Raw genomic sequence first — 17,808 nt, forward strand, 5'->3', positions numbered from 1 at the left:
AGAGAGAGATGGGGACACTGAATGGTGATCAGAATCCAGTTTTTACTGAGTACTACATGTGCTTATGTACCATTGTCGGGCGTTTGGGGTTTGTTCCCTTACTTTTCCACCTCTTTTGGAGAATTTTTCCCATTATCATGCTAAGGAAGCCTGCCGGGCACTCCCCGCTCCTGATTGTTCAAGACAAAGGGATGGGGCGGGGCCTGTCTCTCCCTGCTCGCCAGCGGGGCTTGAGGGGGACTGCTGGTTTCCAACCCACTCCGTCCGAATGCCAAGAATCGAGATTCTCTTCGGTGGGACACTGCCCAGCCATCTGCTCCGCTCCAGCCTCCTACAGCTGACCACCAGGACCCAAACGGTGAGCGGGGAGCCTTTCCTCCACCCTTCTCCCACCTGAGACACAGCGCGGCCGCTGCTGCCGCCTCCCTCCGCTCCCATCTGCTCTCCGCAGCAGCGCGGATCCTGCCCCGCCTTTCACCACCGGGACCCGACGCAGGTAGAGTGTGCCTGCGGCTGAAAAAGGACTGGAACGGAGTTCTTTGTTCTGTTTGTTGTTAATTTCCATAGCTGCTGTTGCTTCTGTTCGTCCGGTTAGATATATTAATATTCCTACCCCCACATCTCTGCTTGAGAGTCCCTGATTCAAAAATTATAATAATTTGGAGGGAGGGGGTTTACATTCTTCATTTCAAAGAGAAGCTTCTGCCTTTATCGGTAGACACCTGTCCTTCAAAACAGAACAACCATTTACAGGAAAGCTGATAATATTTTACTACAATCATCTAGTTAAACATCACATAGACAAACTTTACATTTCTATGTAGTAAAATCTCATTTCCTGTAAGCCAGACTTGATTCAATCTTCTTACAGTCAGAGCTCTATTTCCTCCTGCCAGGGCATCCTCGTTATCAAGCTGCATATGCTGATTAAATCTACAGTACTATCAGTCTCATTTGCATTACCCATATCCACAGGGTTTTATTGCTGCTGGTATTTGAATTAGAAGTGCATGGGACTGGGTGCGCTGTTTCTCCAACAGATGGGTTGCAGAAGCAGCACAATGAAAGGTGGAGAAACTGGCGTGGCTCCCTTCAGCCCCTTTCCTTCCATCCAGACATAGAGCAGCCATTCAGACTGGGAGAGAGGTAGTGCTGCTGAGAAAATAAAAAAGATTTTTCAAAGGTTGCAGGCTTCTTTTACTCTTCCACCCCAACATGAGGCAGAAATATGCTGCCCTGGTCCTGACATCAGTTCTACAGCCCTTGGAGAAGCAGTAAATTTGGGACATTTGGAGAGAACCAGCATTAGCTTATCTGAGACAGGATGTCACTAGCTGAGCTACTCATCTCCCAGCTCTAACAAGGAGAAATTCATGAGTACCTTCCTCCAGCCTTGATTCACCTCCAGACACAGCCTGCTCTTTTGGGGAATTTTAATTGCCCAGGTTTTCTTGACACTCTGTGTATTTTCTGTGAATCTTTTCCAGGCTTCTCATCTGGATTTTTCTTTTTTTAATCTGTTTGGTTATATGTGCTGCTGATGGGAGGGGATAGTTCCTTGGTTGGAACTTGGCTTGGTTCCTTGGTTCCTTGGATGGCTCCTTGCCTGGGCACCATTTGCAATTAATTTCCCCATATCCCCTTAGGGAGGAGGCTGTGCATGTCCCTGCCTGCTGCAAGAATGTGGGATGGCTTCAACTGTGACTGCTGGGAATTTTTTATACACTGGCTTTCTTGCATCTGACTTTTGGGTCCACTTCTCTCTGGTAGAGGTAGCAGGAGCTTTCTGGCTTGGGAACCACTGTGATGACTGGTCCCGTCTCCTTCAGCACACTCCTGCTGAGCTGCCACCAACCTCTTCCCTATATTCATGCTTAGAAACTGAGTCATCTCTCCATCTTATCTCAGAGAAACATGCTGGGCTCCTTCAGACAGATTCTTCAGCTCTTTCATCACTCTGCTGCCCCATGTGAGATCACATGCAGACCTTCCAGAGTGTGTGTCCAGGGTGATCCATGGAATGGACAGATCCATGTTGTGCTGGCAAGGGGAAGATAATTTGCAAGGCAAGTAGTTTGCAAAGCTTTAGCTGGGTACTCAGTGGGACTCAAGAGGTAGCCAAGCATTCAACCAGCCCAGAAAACACAGGACTGGTTCCATTTAGCACGCTAAGTTTCAATCTAGTGACAAACACTGTTACAGATATTTGCACAGGGCCTGCATAGTGTGGGATGTTAACTTGAGCAAAACTCTTTCCCTTGAGTTTTGGCACTTGAGTCTGGTTCTGGTGTTTGCCTTGGCACCTTGCAACAGCATTTCCAGCAGACCAGAGGCCAACAATAGTCTTTTTCAGTTATATTTTTTTTAGACTGGGTGAGTGGCCTCTCATATAAACAAAAATTCTTAATTCCTGGCTTTCTTAGTACTTTCTCTTATGGTAGCTCATACTTCTCCAGCCTGAACAGTCCTAGGGTTTTAGGTCTTGCAGTCAGTGCTTGAACTGGGGAAGTGCATTAGGATTTCTGATGTATAGCTGTAGTGGGGAAAGTGACACCTAAGTCTCAGAGGAGTGCCACAGCTCAGTGTGAGGACTTACCTGTCTTATGTCCTTCCTTGTCTTTGCTGTCCCCACCACGCTATGAGCAGCAGTGCCCCTTTTCCTGGCCAGCATTCTTGTCCCCATGCCCATGAACTTCTACAAGAATGGTGGAGGGGATCGATCATTCCCTGCATGGCTGGGGACAACAGATGACACTGCACCCTAGAGGCCAAGTGCGTCACCCACTCAAGGGGAAGGAGGATTGCAGGATATGTCTGATTGGGAGCACAGTTTGAGGTCTGTGTACCATAGGGACAGTGCTGACGAGCAGTGATTGGAGGAGTACCACAGTCCCCAGCATCCCAGACGTTCTGCTGGAGGTGGAAAGGGGTGTTTTCTTGTCTCATGCTGCACCCAGGCAGCCTGGCAGTCCCTTTCCGAGTGGTCCAAGTGCACAAGAAAGGTGGATGTGCTGCATAGAAATTGTCTTGCATTTTGCTGTATTTGTGCAGGGTATATTTTAAGAGCAAGCAATATACTGGAAAGAAGCTTTTTTTCATGTCAATTTTGGCATGCATGACATGCAGCAACAGCCACAGCAACAGCAACAGATTTCGAAGGACTCATTCTGCCAAATCCATGGAACTGATATATGACGTTGCTGTGTAAATATTTCTGAAGGTCTTTGCAGTGCCTGCTTAAACAATTCTCTGCTATGGTTCTGAAAAAAAAGTTCTTGTTTTTCAGGCAGCAGGAACAAATTTCCACAGTAGCAATATATTGACACACTACTCATGGCCCTCATTTTATACCATCAAAGGTTGGGTGGTGGAAGCTTGTGAGCCATAATGAAGCCTGTGAGTCAGCTTTGTTTCATTCCCCTGTGCTAAACAAGTGACAGCCAGTTTCTGGTGCAGGAATTAATTGTTTGGCAATAGAGTGAGTGAGCAGAGGAGGCTGACCGTCAAAGCAAACTGGGCATGAAAGTCAAGCAGATAGGACTCAGAGACAAGTTTTAGGCATATAGTGCTGTTCTTGAAACAATTTTTGGTTGCATCTTTTTCTTTTCTTCAGAAAAAAGAAAGCACATAAATGGGAATGGAGTCTATCAAATATGGCTTGAAGAGGTCTGAACTGAGCTCCTGTCTCAGACTTGTCTGTGATCTTAGGAAAGCTGCTTAACTCCCACCCACAAAGAAGAGATGATCAGTTTCTGTGTTACAAAGCAGAATCAACCCCAAACTTTGCAACTTTGTTTGGTTGTGTTAGGCAGAACATTAAAATACCTAAATGAGGAAGAAATTAAGAAATAAATGCAGTGATTTATTAAAACGTAATACTGCAAAACTTCTTCGTTTATTTTCAGGCACCAGTTACTCCCTGGTTTTTTGCTACTTGCTGCCATTACAAATTTGCTGGCCACTGCCTGTAAATGGCCCACTGCTGCTTGAGGCAAAGGCCACAACACCCTCTGGATGATCCTGATTCCTTTGTGGCTATTTTTTTTCCCTTTAGCCTTCACAAAGAACAGAGACAAACACTTGCTGAAGAAACAGAGCTGCATCTTAGGGGAAAATAGCAGAGGAGTAAACCAACAGTGCAATAATGGGACGGGACGGGATGGGATGGGCTGAAGTGGTGGAGCTGCCCCGCCATCAAATGGGAGGAATCATCCAGACTTTCCAGCAGATGCAGGTAGGCTGGGCATCCCAGAAATGGCATTGCTGCTCTGGGACTGCAGCTCAGAGCTGCATCCCCAAGATGGGTGCCACCTCTCCCATACGCTTCAGAGCCTGTAGTGCAAAGCTTGTGGGGTAAACCACAGTGATGATATTTTTCTTTATCACTTGCCAAGATGATCTTACCAGAGAACAAGTGGAGATGTGGAATCCTCCTCTGAGCCCTGAAGAACCAAGGTAGCAAGAAGCAGAGATCAAACTCTTGTACTTGCAGAGACCCCAGGTATTCCCTCCTGAGCCAGTCGGCTCCTCCCATGGCCAGGTGTGAGCAGGGTGGAGAAGTGATTCTGCTGTAAGTTGTTGGTCCAGAAATGCCCCAAATAAATACCTTTGAAATACCCCAGTTCCTTCCCAGTGCACAAAGAGTAGTGCTCCCCTCACTGGGCCAGTGCTGAGAGGTGGAGCCCACCAGTCCATGGATGGCCCTCAAAATGCCTTTCATCTGAATTTCAGAAAAGGAGTACTTGAGTTACTTGAGACTCATGAGCATGAGGTGTTTTGGGGAGAGAGGAAAAGGATTGGGAAGACCATTTTCTGTGCTCCCTTTCCTCCTCAGCTACACTTTCTGGATGCATTTGGGCTGCCTTTTTGCAGCAGCACAACACCTGGATGTCAGCAGTCTCATGGGACTTCTCAGGACTCCCACAGCAATAGGACTAGAGCAAAAAGGTCCCCCAGCCTCCCGAGCTGCACTAGGCAGAGTGCTGCCAGGACGAGATGGGAGGCGATCATGTTCGTCTGCTCAGCACCACTGAGACACACCTGGAGTGGTGGACTCCCCAGTACATGAGAGACATGGACATACTGGAGAAAGTCCAGCAAGGAATTGATGATGGTGAAGCGACTGTAACATGTCTGATCAGACGAGGAGCTGAGAGAGCAGGGATTGTTCAGCCTGGAGAAGAGAAGGCTCAGATAGGGGAAGCTTTGTAAGCTTGTTAAGTGTTGATGAGGAGAATGAAGGACAAGAGGTGATGCACACAAGCTGAAATGTGTGAAATCCCATCAAGATTCACAAAGACATCTGTATGTGTGTGCATACTGTGTGTATGTGCTGGTATATGTGTCCTGGGTGTGCTAATGCTGTGTGCTGTGAGGGGTGTGAGTGTTGAATGCTTTGTGTTGTGAGTGTGACTGCACATTGTGGGCACACTGCAGGTTTCATGTGCATTGTGTGTGCGTATTGTGTTCAGTGTGTGTGGGGTGGTGGTTCAGGGCTCTGTGTGGCCCCAGTGGGGACTCAGTTCTGTGGGGGTCCCAAGAGGGAGCAGCTTCAGTCCCAGAGAGGTCACAGATGGGGTCAGAGACATCTGGGAGACAGGGAATCTGATAGTTTATGGGTCAGACATGGACGAATTTGGGGGTACCCAGGGAGGTTATAAGGCATGTGAGAGGTTGAAAAATCCTATAGTTAGTTATATATAGTTATGGGCTATCCAGGAAAGCAATGTGACACCCAAAGGGTAAGGACATTGGGGAGAGGGCTGGGTGCACATCCAGGAGACTGGGGGGCCCTGGGGTGGGAGGGTGGTGGTGGTTATAGGGCACCCATGGGAGTTGTGGGACATCCAAGGAACAGGAGAGGGCATAGGAGAGAGCAGAGACACCCCATGGGGCTATGGGACACCCAGGAAGCTGTGAAAACTCAGGGATTTATACGGCACACAAATACAGCTTGGACAGGGTTGGAGTCACCCAAAGGCCTCAGGGGGCACCTCTCAGGGTGCCGCAGGGAGAGGGATGATTGCAGGGTCCCCCAAGAAGCTGGTACTGGAGCCCAGGCCCTCTGACACCATCTTTATTGTGAGCACTAACAGGAGTCCCTGATGGGAGGGAGAATCCACACCCGCACTTGGGGTCCACAGCCTTACGAAGGGGCCACATACGTGCCTGCGAGGTGCACGGGCAACCCATCACGGCAGGCCACACGCACGTGGTGCTGCACCTGGCGGGCACGGTAGGCACAGGGTGGCCGCGTGTCCCCGCCGCGAAGGCGGCAGGCAGTGAGGCTCATGGCCCTCGGGGTGCTGTGGAACCCCGTGGTGGGGTCAGGTGCCTGGAAGCAGGCAGCCACCAGGTCCTCAGCTGGGGCATGCACGAAGGTGTTGGAGGGTTTGCAGGGCCTGCCTGGGGCTGTCACCCGACGCCGCGCCAGCATGGTCTCGCAGTAGCGATGCGCCGCCAGCGTGGATGTCCGGGGGTTGTCCACATGCTGCCGCAGGAACTTCTCATAGCGGGTCTCACCCACCGCCCCTGCCAGTGCTGCCAGCACCAGGGTCATGCACAGCACCCAGCCCGCCATGGACACCTGGGGAAGGTGGGGTTAGGGCCATCTGGACCTCTGGGTCCCCGACTGGAAATGCCACCCTGGGTGCTTGGCTATTTTACAAATTCCCCCTCTGAAATTTCTGCATCCCATACAAATCTCCTCCCAATGCGTGGGGGCCCATCTCTGGACAGCTGGGCTATCTGTGGATTCCACCTGGGTGCATGGGTCTTCTAAAGTTATGCACTCCCCAAAAGCCTCAGGCCCTCATGGAACACCTCCTACCTGCTCCTCAGACCCCTGGCTTCCCTATAGACCCACCCCATGCCCCAACACCCAGATGCCATATACAGCCTCCCTTCCCCACTGGATGCTTGGGTTCCTCAGACATTCCCCCCCCACCCCCCTAGATATTCTGGTGCCCTATGCACCCCTCACCCGCACCTGTGTGGGCGCCTCAGTTTCCCTTATGGCCTCAGGGTCTCCAGGATCCCTCCTGTTCCTCTGCACCTCTTTTATACTGGCCCAGCTATGCCCAATGGGCAAGGATCCAGGAGGAGGGGCAGGATAAAGAGCAAGGTCCAGTGGATGTCTGAGGGGAACCAGACGTCCAGGAGGCCCTGCTCACCCTCGTGGCCCCCAAGGTCATTAGGTAGTCATTAACAAACCATGTGACTGTCTATGTGTGTCCCCTTGGGTGGCCCCTGGCCACCCTGTCCTTGGTCACCTGTCCCGTGAAAGGCAGGATACCTGGGTCCTTTAGAGTGGTAGGGCAAGACACATGGTTCCCTGGTGGGGGGCAGGATGTCACCATCACCTCTGGGGCAGCTGGCAGATGTTCTTACTACTCTTGGAAAAATGTGACACATCCATAGCCCTTCTGCAGTGGTAAGGACTAAGTTAAGTGCTGTATGTTCCTTTTCCCTGTGTCCCCTTGCAGGCAAATTCATACTCCCAGGAAGTGCCAGGATGCACTCTTCCTCGCTGCTACGTCCCATACTTCAGCAGCTCTACTGATGCACAGACAAGTAAAGAGCCAGGAGCCAGCCTGAGCCCATTAAATACTCCTTTCCCTTGACCATTGTTGTTGGGAAAGATGAAATAGAAAAGCCTTATAAATATGAGTGCATGGCAAAAGTCCACCTGACAATAACCCCCAAACATTGTAATGAAGCCCCAAGGAAAGCATATCCTCTCCAGAGGGAGAGGCATGCAGTGCCCAGGAGAGTTTGTCATGAGTGGGTGCAAGTGGTTTCCACCCTCCTTTTCTAAGACATCAGAGAGATTCTGATGGGAAGTGGCAAAGAGAGAATGAGGTCCTGAGCAGCACTCTTCCCAAAAGAGTTTTAACACTTCCAAGACTGGCCACAGTGAAGGTGTAGAGGGTCCTGCCCTAGGCTCTGGTGGCATTTCTACAGCCTCTGAAGAAATCTTCCTCCAACGTGCACAGTCCCTACATTGGAGCAGCTCAGGCACCTGGCCAAAACCTCGCAGACACGGAAGGTCAGCATAGTCACCCCTTGCTGACTCTCAGTACCCTTCTCTTGGGCAGGGAAGGAGGATGGGGACTCTCATCACGACCCCTCAGACACTCTCTGCTTTCCACTGTCCTGGTGTGGGTGGAAAACAGATGGCATCCACACGAGAAGGGACAAGCCTGGACACTTGGCAATGGACTGTCTCTAGCTGGCATGGTGCAGGTACCTGTCAGTGCGTCAGGCATATATTTGCCAGAGGCTGCTGTGAGGTTCATTGGTAAACCACAGCCTGTGGTCACCTCTTGTCCCAGGGGAGTCCTAACTGCCTGGCGCTGTCCTGGGCACCACTTCCTCATGTCCCATCCCTGCCCACGCAGGGGGCTGAGCGGAGCCTCCTCCTGCCCTGTATGGTGGGGAGAGGAGCGATTGGCCGGAGTATTTGGGGCAGCCCAGACCACCAGCTTCTGGTTGTAGCCTTGGCGACCCAAGGCCTGGGAAAGCTGTCGATTTTAGGAACTCTCTAAACACGGGGTCTAGTTTAGGAAGGAGACGTTTATTCTGCGCGGGATGCAGCTGGAGGTTTGACAAATCAAACACACCATGGGGTAACAAGTTACATTTTTTATACAGTAAAGTTTACATGAGCCCTAATGTCTAATGCATATTCATCGTCTATCGATGCATATTTATTTATATGACGTACTCTTACGAGATGCTTGAAATACAAAGTTCTTCATTAAGCAACTTCCATTGTAGAAAATACCAGATGACATAAATTACGTTTACAAAAGGTGACAAGATTCAGCCTGGGGACAGATAATTCAGCTTGAAGACATCAGAATGGGCAGGAGGTGGCACCCGCCTTTCGCCCGGGCACAGTCAGCGCAGCGAACGCGGGCTGTGGCTCTGCCCGTTCGCAGACCGGCCCCATTTCCGGGCATCCCCATTTCCGGCGCTGCGCTGTGCTGCGGCCGGGAGTCCCGGGCCGGGGCGCAGGGATCGGCTATCGCGGGCCGGGCTCTCCGCAAGCCTCCAGGCGGGGGCGCTCACGGGCTGTGCCGAAGCTCCCTCCCCCTGTCTCCCCCGTGCCGTTGGTTCCGTCCGGCTGTGGTACGTCCCGGGCGGGCCGCCCCAGCTCCCGTCGCAGGAGTCGACCCTGTTCTCGCAGGTCTCGCGCGAACACCAGTCTCGTATAATCTCGCGGGAGCGCTCCCGGTCCGCCCTTTTTGCGGTGCGGACCGGACCATGGCGGTCGGGAAGAACAAGCGCCTCACTAAGGGCGGCAAGAAGGGCGCCAAGAAGAAAGTGTGAGGGCCGCCGGGGCACGGGCGGGCGGTGCCCGGGAGCGCCGGGCGAGGCCCCGCGGCGGCGGGATGCCGGGGATGCGGGGCGGATGGCGGCGGCGGCGGCCCGGCCGGAGCAGGGCCGATGCTGTCATGGCGTCCGCTGGCGTGGGCCTGGCGGGGCGGGAGAAGCGGCGGGTATTCGGAGAGGAAGGTATGGTCTGAGAAAGTCGGTCAAAAAATCTTCTTCATTTGATTTAAGGGTCGACCCTTTCTCCAAGAAGGACTGGTACGATGTCAAAGCACCGGCTATGTTCAATATCAGAAACATCGGGAAGACGCTTGTCACCAGGACTCAAGGAACTAGTGAGTAGTTTGGGTTGGTGCAGTACAGGGGATTGTGTTTGCTCTATGTGCTAGCTCCAAGCGATTAAAGAACTTACTTGGGTAAAAAACTGCTGAAAAATCGGTTTTTCTTGTACTGCTACGAATTTGAAAGCTAAAAGAGTGGATTTTTTTTTTTTTTTTTTTTTTTTTTTTTTTTTTTAGTTGACCGAGCTGTTTGAATAAGTGAGCTTAGGTGTAGGGACGTTCAGACACTGGCCTTTGTAGAAGAATGCCAAACCATTGAAAGAAGGGCTTGAAGTTTCTAATGAGCTCCTCTTGTGGTAACCTGGCAAGTTGAGAAAAGTTTAAGAAATAAGCAGTAGTTCTGATTGTCACAGGGGGAGATGTGGGACAGGAGACCAATCCTAACAGGATAACGACGAGCACATGAAGACACTGAAATACCTGAAATTTAAAGGTTTTGGGTAAATATTAGAGCCGGAATTGTTGACTTAAAGTAAGTACTCACTAGAGGATAAATTCGGTTTTATATGATCTGGCACACCTTAGGAAAAGGACTCCTCAGTTACAAATAATAGAGGTAATCTATTTTTGGAAGTTTAGCCATGCACAATGGTTAAATTGCTTTATGATATTCTGCTGGTTGCACTCAAAGTTAGGATGATCATTGTTACTTTGAACTGCAACATGTGAAACATAAAATGAGGCCAAACGAAGTGTGAACCAGCCAGTGTTGTTAAAATGGTTCCTCGTTGAAGGAAGAGCTGTAAAATCATCGTACTGGGCCTTCATTGCTGCTTTGTCTCTGCTGAGCACTTGTGGCTTTTTATGCTTAATTTTTTCATTACTATTTATAATTTTCAAATACTTTGTAACCCCTTTATGCTTGAAACAAACCAAATTATTACGCGTGGTAGAATTTGATGTACACTGCTGTTCATATCCCACACCTGATACTATTACCTTAAAATGATTCCTCCCAAAGGCAGAAATTTCCAATCTGGCTGTGGCTCTGTGATCACCATTAGAAAACATCAGAGAACAGGATTCCAGCAGGAATTCAGTATCTGATATGAAGAATGTGCTTCTAATGTTAATCTAAGGTGTTTTATTCTGTTTGTCACACAGAAATTGCCTCTGACGGGCTGAAGGGCCGTGTATTTGAAGTGAGCCTGGCTGATCTGCAGAATGATGAGGTTGCCTTTCGCAAATTTAAACTGATCACTGAGGACGTTCAGGGCAAAAATTGTCTGACCAACTTCCATGGGATGGACCTCACACGGGACAAAATGTGCTCCATGGTCAAAAAATGGCAGGTGTGTAAGAAACAAGGTCTGTGTTGCTGCTGGTGCCTTCAGGGAGGGAGGGAGGGAGGGAAGTGCTGGTGCCTGACAAAGGCATATTTGAAGTGCTGTCAGCATCAGACTGTGAGGTGTGTGGGGCTGGGCAGCTTGTCTGCAGTGTGGGATGGTAAATGTTCAGTGCTTCCTCTTTCAGACAATGATTGAAGCTCACGTGGATGTCAAAACTACGGATGGATATTTGCTGCGCCTCTTCTGCGTGGGCTTCACGAAGAAGCGCAATAACCAAATCCGCAAGACCTCCTATGCCCAGCACCAGCAGGTTCGGCAGATCCGCAAGAAAATGATGGAAATCATGACCCGGGAGGTGCAGACCAATGACCTGAAAGAAGTTGTCAATAAGCTGTAAGCTTTGGCTGTGTTCTTCTTTTCTCCCCTATAGTCGTTTGGGGGTTAGTTGTTGCTGAGTGCCTGGGGAGTGCTAGTGCATCCCAAGCTGTTTGTCAGAGACCAGGCAAGGAGCCCCTCATGTAGAAAAGCCCATCGCCCTTTTCTGCAAACGGCTTCTTTTAGTCTCTGCATCTTGTCTGACCTCAACCTACTGTCACATTTGCATAAATGTAAAATCATTCTTCCAGAAAAGAATGTGGCTCGCATTTCTACAGACTTAAGTTGTAATTCTGATCCGTTGAGGCTGTGAATGCTCTGAGCTCTTCTGATACAAGATTTTTTCAAAGTGTGCTGATTGCTTTCAATAGTTTGCAGATTTGCTCTCAAAATGAGTATACTTGCAATACATCCCTTGTAACAATTCAAGGGAGACATCTTAGAGTCTAAATGTACTTGAAGAAAATTGTCAGTGATGGTGTAAACTTTTGTAGAATATTTTGTATTCCTAAGGACATTTTTAAGCCTGTGTTGCTGTTGCAGAAGCAGGCAGAGTTTTTAGCATTGTTGTGCTCTCATTTCTCAGGATCCCAGACAGCATTGGCAAGGACATCGAGAAGGCCTGTCAGTCCATTTACCCTCTGCATGATGTCTATGTCCGCAAGGTGAAGATGCTCAAGAAGCCCAAGTTTGAATGTAAGTCTTTTACTGCAGACATTTGAAGGAGGGCCTGGAGAGGAGTTACTTTAAATGTGTTTGCTTTTGGAAATGTTACAGTACCATCAACGAGCTTAAGTAGTTGTAGAAGGGAAACAGTGTGTCCTTGTCCCCGTGTGTGTCTTCCAGGATTGAAAGTCAAGCAGTGAGCATTCAGTTTGGAGTTTCTTGAATTGTCGCCTGGAGCTGCTGCTGAATGTTTAAAAGCTTTTCTTTGGGAATGAATGATGACAAAGTGTTTCGGTCCCAGATGATGTGGAATGATTCCATTTCCCTTCTTTCTGACATTCCCATGTAATGCAGCAGCAGTAGTTCTTGAGTCCAGATCCTTTTAGAAAAAGGAGTCGTTTGTAGTTTCATTATATAGCCTTGTTTCACTGCTTGTTTGTTTGACTGCCACTGCATGAGCTGTCTGGAATGGACTTAGTCTTACTTATAGAAAATGTTCTGGTGGTTTCATCTGTGTATGTTGAGTAACTGAGTAATTTAAAACTGTTTAAACACATCCATCTCTCACTGTTTCTGTCACTTCTTTTTAGTGGGCAAGCTGATGGAGCTGCATGGTGAAGGTGGTAGTGCTGGAAAGCCCTCTGGGGATGAGGCAGGCACTAAGGTAGAGCGAGCTGATGGATATGAGCCGCCCGTGCAAGAGTCTGTGTGAAAGTAAAAATTGGTGGAAAATAAAGTTTTAATATACAGAACTACTGCTCGGTTGCCTGTATTGCTTCTGGACAATATTGGTACTGGATGTGTGGATGAGTTTTCAATAAAGTAAACCTACAGCCTTGGTTTTAAAAAAAAAAGTACGCATGTACTTCTTCAGTTGTGTTGTGGAGATGGTTGGAAGAATGTGAGTTGTCCTTTTTGTGGATTCTTTATGTTGGTTTTACCCAGTAATTTTAGTCCTCACAAAAAAACCTCATATATGTGTGCAGAGGTTATACTGTTAACAGGTGCCTCAAAGAGTACAAGGAAGGCAGAAATTGGACAGGGAAACCAATATCAAAATTTGCTGTTACTGGGAAATCTGATATTTATCTATATTACTTGCTTCAGAGTAATGTGCCTATGTTTAAGTTTCTTAGTAATTTAATATGACCTCTCATGGGATAGGTGTGGTCTCTGGTGGTCGAAGGTGTTTGAAGGTGTTAAAGGTGTAATTATGATGATGGAAGCAGTGTTAATTTTGAGCGGTGCAGAAATCCAGAATGTGCTCAAGCTGTGGAGTTGGGTGTTGGATTTTAACCTGTCAGAACTGAGGGATGACTGTAATCATGGAGAAGCATCGGGGGGGGGGGGGAAATGCTGTAAAGAGGCAATGTGTGTTCTGAAAACAAAGCACTTAAATGTTTTGCTGAGTAAAGACTGTTTTCCATTATCTAACATTTTTTTTCTTGTTCAACTTATGTTGGCTTAAAAATGGAAGAGTGTTTTTCTGCCCAAAATGTGTTTTGTGTGCTATCAATGTGTTTTGTTTAGAATAGGGCAGCAAACCTAAACTTAGTCCTATTAAATTGTTGGTAAGTTAGTGATTTAAAACGTGAGAGCAAAATGCAGTTACACTGAGAGTGGTGGCTTTTACAATTAGTTGTCACAGAGCTTAGGACAAGAAATAAAGGAAAATAGTGAAAATGTTATTGTTCCAACAAAGCTACTGGGGAAAAGGAGAAGGAGCCCTGCTACCCGTGAAGGCTGTACTGTTCCCTGTCAGGGATTTTCACTTTTTCCTAGTTGACAGTTCTGGTTTGGACCAAGTAATAGGCAAAATGAGAAGACTGGTTTTGAACTTCAAAATGCTGCAGGTGATGTGATTTTTGTGTTGTGATTCTAAGTTATGCTTCTAACATGTTCTGGTTTTTCCATTTTGTGTACTGGAAGGAAGAGTAGTGAGTGCTCAGCACTCAGAACCTTGGAACAGGGGGAAGGAATCGTGCTGCTTTGCTCTTCCTATCTCTACTGCTGAGGCAGGTGTCACCTGCCTCCAGGAATCCCAGTCAGCCACAATTTTGAAGCTGTAGGTTTTGTTACATGCATATCTGAGGACTGTATGTTGCCAAAAGGTTAGTCAAGAGGATTTGGGGAAAGAACAAGTTTTCGGGTTTTTAAATGTATTGTTTGGAACAGTACATTGCCATGTAGGTGTTCTGGGTAAATGAAGGCTTTGTAATGTGATTTCAGGTGGGGGAAAAGGAGGAAGGAATATACCGTGCATCCTCAGTATTTCTTCAAAAATACCAGCTGAAAAATCATGGAATATGAAAGCAGTGATCAGCAAAGCAGACCTGAATTGTGTGCAGGATCAACCCCTGTCTTCCTCACAATGTTGTCACAGTGAGAACCACAGTGTGTGTGATACCCTGAGGTGACAGCTGCTTGCTGCAGGTAGCAAAATGCTGTATGTTTTGTAGGCGGTGAGTGTGAGGCATATCCCAAGTCCAAAGGCTTGAATAGCTTGATAAAATCATCCAGATTCTCTGAGGGGTTTAGATTACTTGTGTGGGGTGGGGTATTACTTTGCAGCTGGGCTAAATACGTAAGCAGAATCAGATCCCTAAAACTGTCAAATGGAAAGCTCAGTGTAACAAGTAAAATGCTCTCGTGACTTGATTACAAAAATTTTTATTGGTTAAATACATTCTTAATTTACAGAGGTACCATAACAAACTTACTGGACTTAACAAAGGGTTATTTAGGACACTGCTCACTGTACACAGAACAAAGACATTTTCCTGAAGATATTTCCAGAGGATGGGTCAAACAAAATATTTTGGTGAGACTTTACTGCATTGAGATCTAGCTGGATTTCAAGGTTACAGCTGTAATTTGCTACTACATTGCAATTAAGATTTGCATGCCACCTCATTCTTGGCTTTTTTGTACACCTTAGGAATTTTAATTGTGATCTGTATGTGCTCTCACAGTGGTGTTGGGCATTGTTTTAGGAAAATCCTGTCCTGTAAAAGCTGAGCATCTCCCTCATTTCAGCATTCATTTCAGCTTCCTGCAGCCATGTGAACAGTCCTTAGATGGCACTCGGTGCTCTGAGTAAAAGGCCTTGCTGCTGCTAGTGGCCTGCCCCACAGGGAGATTACATACAGCAGAGTGGTCTTGTCAATGAATAGAACTGACTAGTCATTAAGTGAAGTTACAAATACAACTGGTCAAGACACAGTTATAAAAATGGGAAGGAGGAAATTGAAAAAAAAAAAAATCAGTTCTACTTTTGAGACTTGTATCAAAACCTTAGAAAACTGCCAGACAAACAGTAACTGAACATCATATACTTCTGCCTCATCTACTACCACACTGGTGTGATACATCTTTGAAGGACCTGGCTATTCCTTGGATTTCTTTGGGAGATGACTGTTTTTTTGGAATAAACAAGAACCTTTAGAATCTCCTAACAGGAAAACTTGGGAGAGTGGGAAGGATTGTCCTTGGCTGTGGAATTCCACGTGATTCCACACAAGTTCCAGACAAGCTCGATGGGGCTGCTAAAACTGAGTAACACCTGTGCTGTTCTGGAACATTGGAAACACAATGGATACATAATTTAGCATTTTGTTTATCATGTAAATCCCTAATGGAAGCAGAACTCCAGTTCCTCAGCTCATTAAAATTTTGTGTGGTTTTCATCCCCCAGATGTGTGAACAGTGTTGTGTGTGAACACAACAGAACACAAAGCGCAGGCGAGCTGTGTCTGTCTTAGAAAGTTCTTCGGCTTAGTGCCACTGCAGAGTGAATGGTCCCTCAGGCTTGCTTCAGGTGAGTTCCAGTCTCCCACTGGGACTGGATGCCCTTTCCTTGCTGGGGGGAGGCCTGCAGTTCTGGCTATGCCTATTCCTGCCTGCTGTGATGGTAACCAGAGCATATGAGCGCAGGGTGACACTCCACAGCCTGCTCAGGCCCCAGTTCAGGTGCACTCCAATCTCACAGCAGCAGGCAGTTGTTGCTGTGGTGCTCAGCTCATACTAGTGAAGTTGTCACCAGGGATGTGACTAAGACAAAACTATCTCAAGGTCATCACAATGATTCTGGTTTTCAGTCTCCATCCACCTCCAACTATTGGCCCTTCTGCAACCTGAACTGCCAAGCCCATGAAGAAAAGTCTTTTTGAAGGTATCTTGATACCCAGTGAGCTGCAGCACTCTGGAGTAGTGACTCATCAGCCTACTGGTTCCTTTTTGTGATACAGGGGTGGAATTCTGGCAACACTGAAAGAACCGACTGCAGCATAATTTCTTCTATTCCAGTCTGATGGAATTAGCAGTTAATCAGGATTCTATTTAACTGTTTTGTCAGAAGCCAAGTGTTACAAAAAGGAATTTACAACTAGAAATTCCTATAATGTGGAAGTACCTCAATCATGTCCATCTTGGTCAGTCAAGCTACACTGCTACTTTTTACCAAGTGCCTTGGTTAGAGATGCTTGGAGTAATGTCTTGCCAGGCACGTTTTCCTTAGGGCTTTGACAGACCATTTACAGGGATGCTCAGTGTATTTGGTATGTGGCAACAAACTGGAAACTGCTGAAAACTAAACCTAAGGCTGTATAATGTACTTCATATTAAGGATAGAAATAATGTGGAAGTATGTTCCAGTGCTTGAGTGACAAATAAAATGCAGACTGAGTGAACACTGGCATTCCACTTCCATGAGGGGAGTGGAGGGGCAAATAGTTGGAATAATGCAGCTGCTCCATGGCTGGGATCTGAGAAAGCTCAATAAACACTTTCCTTCAGCTGGGAAAGAAGGGTATGATGGTGCTCGAAAAACAGTGGGCAGTAGGAAAAAACTAAACCTGTACTTGCAAAGTATTTTGGGGAAAAGCAAGAAAGGTCTAAGATGATTCATACAAATTTAAACAATTCATTAAGAGGCAAAATACTTAAAAATTTTATTAATTTTACTGTGATCTTGCTGTATGAGCAGCTTGGACTAAGAACAGAAGGATACTATACAAGGATTTATAGCTCCATTTTCCCTCTTACTAGTATTAGATTTGATACCTTTCTACAATGAAATACCAGTTATTTTTCTTATCCTCTAACTCATAAAACAAAAGTGGATTCTACTGCTAATGTGGAACTCAAGTAGTAATGAAACCTGAATATCAAACTTCATCTACATACTGAGTGCTGTAATTAAGTAATAAACATTTTTTAAAGTTTGGATCTTAAGAAGAAGGCCAAAGCAGCTTATGTTATGCATGTTATTTATCATGCATCTTTGTGCATGATAAATGTAATACCAGAGAGTAATCACACTAGAATGCTATGTAAGTTAAAATGGTGTTGCACCACAGTATTTCTCTAGTTGGAAATGGCTAAAAAGCCTGCTTGTTTTGCTCTCTGAGCATTCATGAAACATCACTACATATACTGTCATAAAAGACTCAAATTTTTTTATCTGACTTCAAGATATTACTATATACTACTATACTAGAAAAAGTAGTGCAAAACACTGATATTCAACATTTGTTGATTTCTTTGCTGTGCCTTTAGGATAGAAAACATTCTCTCCCACACGAAGGGAGTAGTACAAAGGCAACACTTCATGGTGTTTTTAAGATCTGAACAAAGTTTTTGGGAAATATCCCAGACTTTCCTAGTATCTCTCCACTCATCCAGTCCTCGTCTACAGATTCCAGCTCTGTTATCATGTCACCTGCCTGTAAGAGAAGAAGCAATGTGAGTCAGTACAGCTTACTATGTAATGTTCCTGAGCCATGTTAATGCATGCAGAGCTG

The 17,808-nt window shown here is 46.8% G+C and overlaps 3 protein-coding genes and 1 non-coding gene across 17 annotated transcripts in view; 2 read left to right on the forward strand and 2 right to left on the reverse strand.

The window, feature by feature from the left end:
* Window positions 1-6,060: 6,060 nt before the first annotated feature.
* LOC130252768 (ribonuclease CL2-like) lies at window positions 6,061-7,139 on the reverse strand. Its single transcript, XM_056490691.1, has 2 exons — window positions 6,989-7,139; window positions 6,061-6,586 (listed from the first exon to the last, which is right to left on the reverse strand). Exon 2 carries the CDS (start codon window positions 6,578-6,580, stop codon window positions 6,146-6,148), a length of 435 nt encoding a protein of 144 aa, XP_056346666.1. The 5' UTR covers window positions 6,581-6,586; window positions 6,989-7,139; the 3' UTR covers window positions 6,061-6,145.
* Window positions 7,140-9,167: 2,028 nt separating this feature from the next.
* RPS3A (ribosomal protein S3A) lies at window positions 9,168-12,762 on the forward strand. Of its 2 annotated transcripts, XM_056490689.1 has the most exons (6): window positions 9,168-9,329; window positions 9,568-9,671; window positions 10,782-10,969; window positions 11,151-11,359; window positions 11,928-12,037; window positions 12,598-12,762. In XM_056490689.1, exons 1-6 carry the CDS (start codon window positions 9,268-9,270, stop codon window positions 12,717-12,719), a joined length of 795 nt encoding a protein of 264 aa, XP_056346664.1. In that variant the 5' UTR covers window positions 9,168-9,267; the 3' UTR covers window positions 12,720-12,762. The 2 variants fall into 2 exon arrangements, with proteins under 2 accessions (XP_056346664.1, XP_056346665.1); XM_056490690.1 differs by lacking the exons at window positions 11,151-11,359; window positions 11,928-12,037; window positions 12,598-12,762 and having other exon boundaries at window positions 9,220-9,329; window positions 10,757-10,952.
* Window positions 12,278-12,347, forward strand: LOC130252924 (small nucleolar RNA SNORD73). The gene has a single exon (XR_008840473.1). It is a non-coding gene; the product is annotated as a small nucleolar RNA SNORD73 (small nucleolar RNA).
* A 4,171-nt stretch (window positions 12,763-16,933) lies between the features above and the next one.
* SH3D19 (SH3 domain containing 19) overlaps window positions 16,934-17,808 on the reverse strand; it is an 81,960-nt gene continuing 81,085 nt past the window's right edge. For all 13 annotated transcript variants that reach the window (XM_056490678.1, XM_056490676.1, XM_056490675.1 and 10 more), the window contains one exon: window positions 16,934-17,730. In XM_056490678.1, the coding sequence (XP_056346653.1) occupies window positions 17,614-17,730 (117 nt within the window). In that variant the 3' untranslated portion in view covers window positions 16,934-17,613. The remainder of the gene's footprint in view (window positions 17,731-17,808) is intronic.

The sequence above is a fragment of the Oenanthe melanoleuca genome, chromosome 4 (genome assembly GCF_029582105.1).
Source record: "Oenanthe melanoleuca isolate GR-GAL-2019-014 chromosome 4, OMel1.0, whole genome shotgun sequence".
Taxonomy (NCBI): Eukaryota; Metazoa; Chordata; class Aves; order Passeriformes; family Muscicapidae; genus Oenanthe; species Oenanthe melanoleuca.

Bases quoted from the DNA above. Each gene is read 5' to 3' on its own strand.
- LOC130252768 (XM_056490691.1), bottom strand. From the start codon at position 6,580: ATGGCGGGCTGGGTGCTGTGCATGACCCTGGTGCTGGCAGCACTGGCA.
- RPS3A (XM_056490689.1), top strand. From the start codon at position 9,268: ATGGCGGTCGGGAAGAACAAGCGCCTCACTAAGGGCGGCAAGAAGGGC. The intron at 9,330-9,567 runs GTGAGGGCCGCC...ATTTGATTTAAG, and splicing joins AAGGGCGCCAAGAAGAAAGT to GGTCGACCCTTTCTCCAAGA. The intron at 11,360-11,927 runs GTAAGCTTTGGC...CTCATTTCTCAG, and splicing joins AAAGAAGTTGTCAATAAGCT to GATCCCAGACAGCATTGGCA.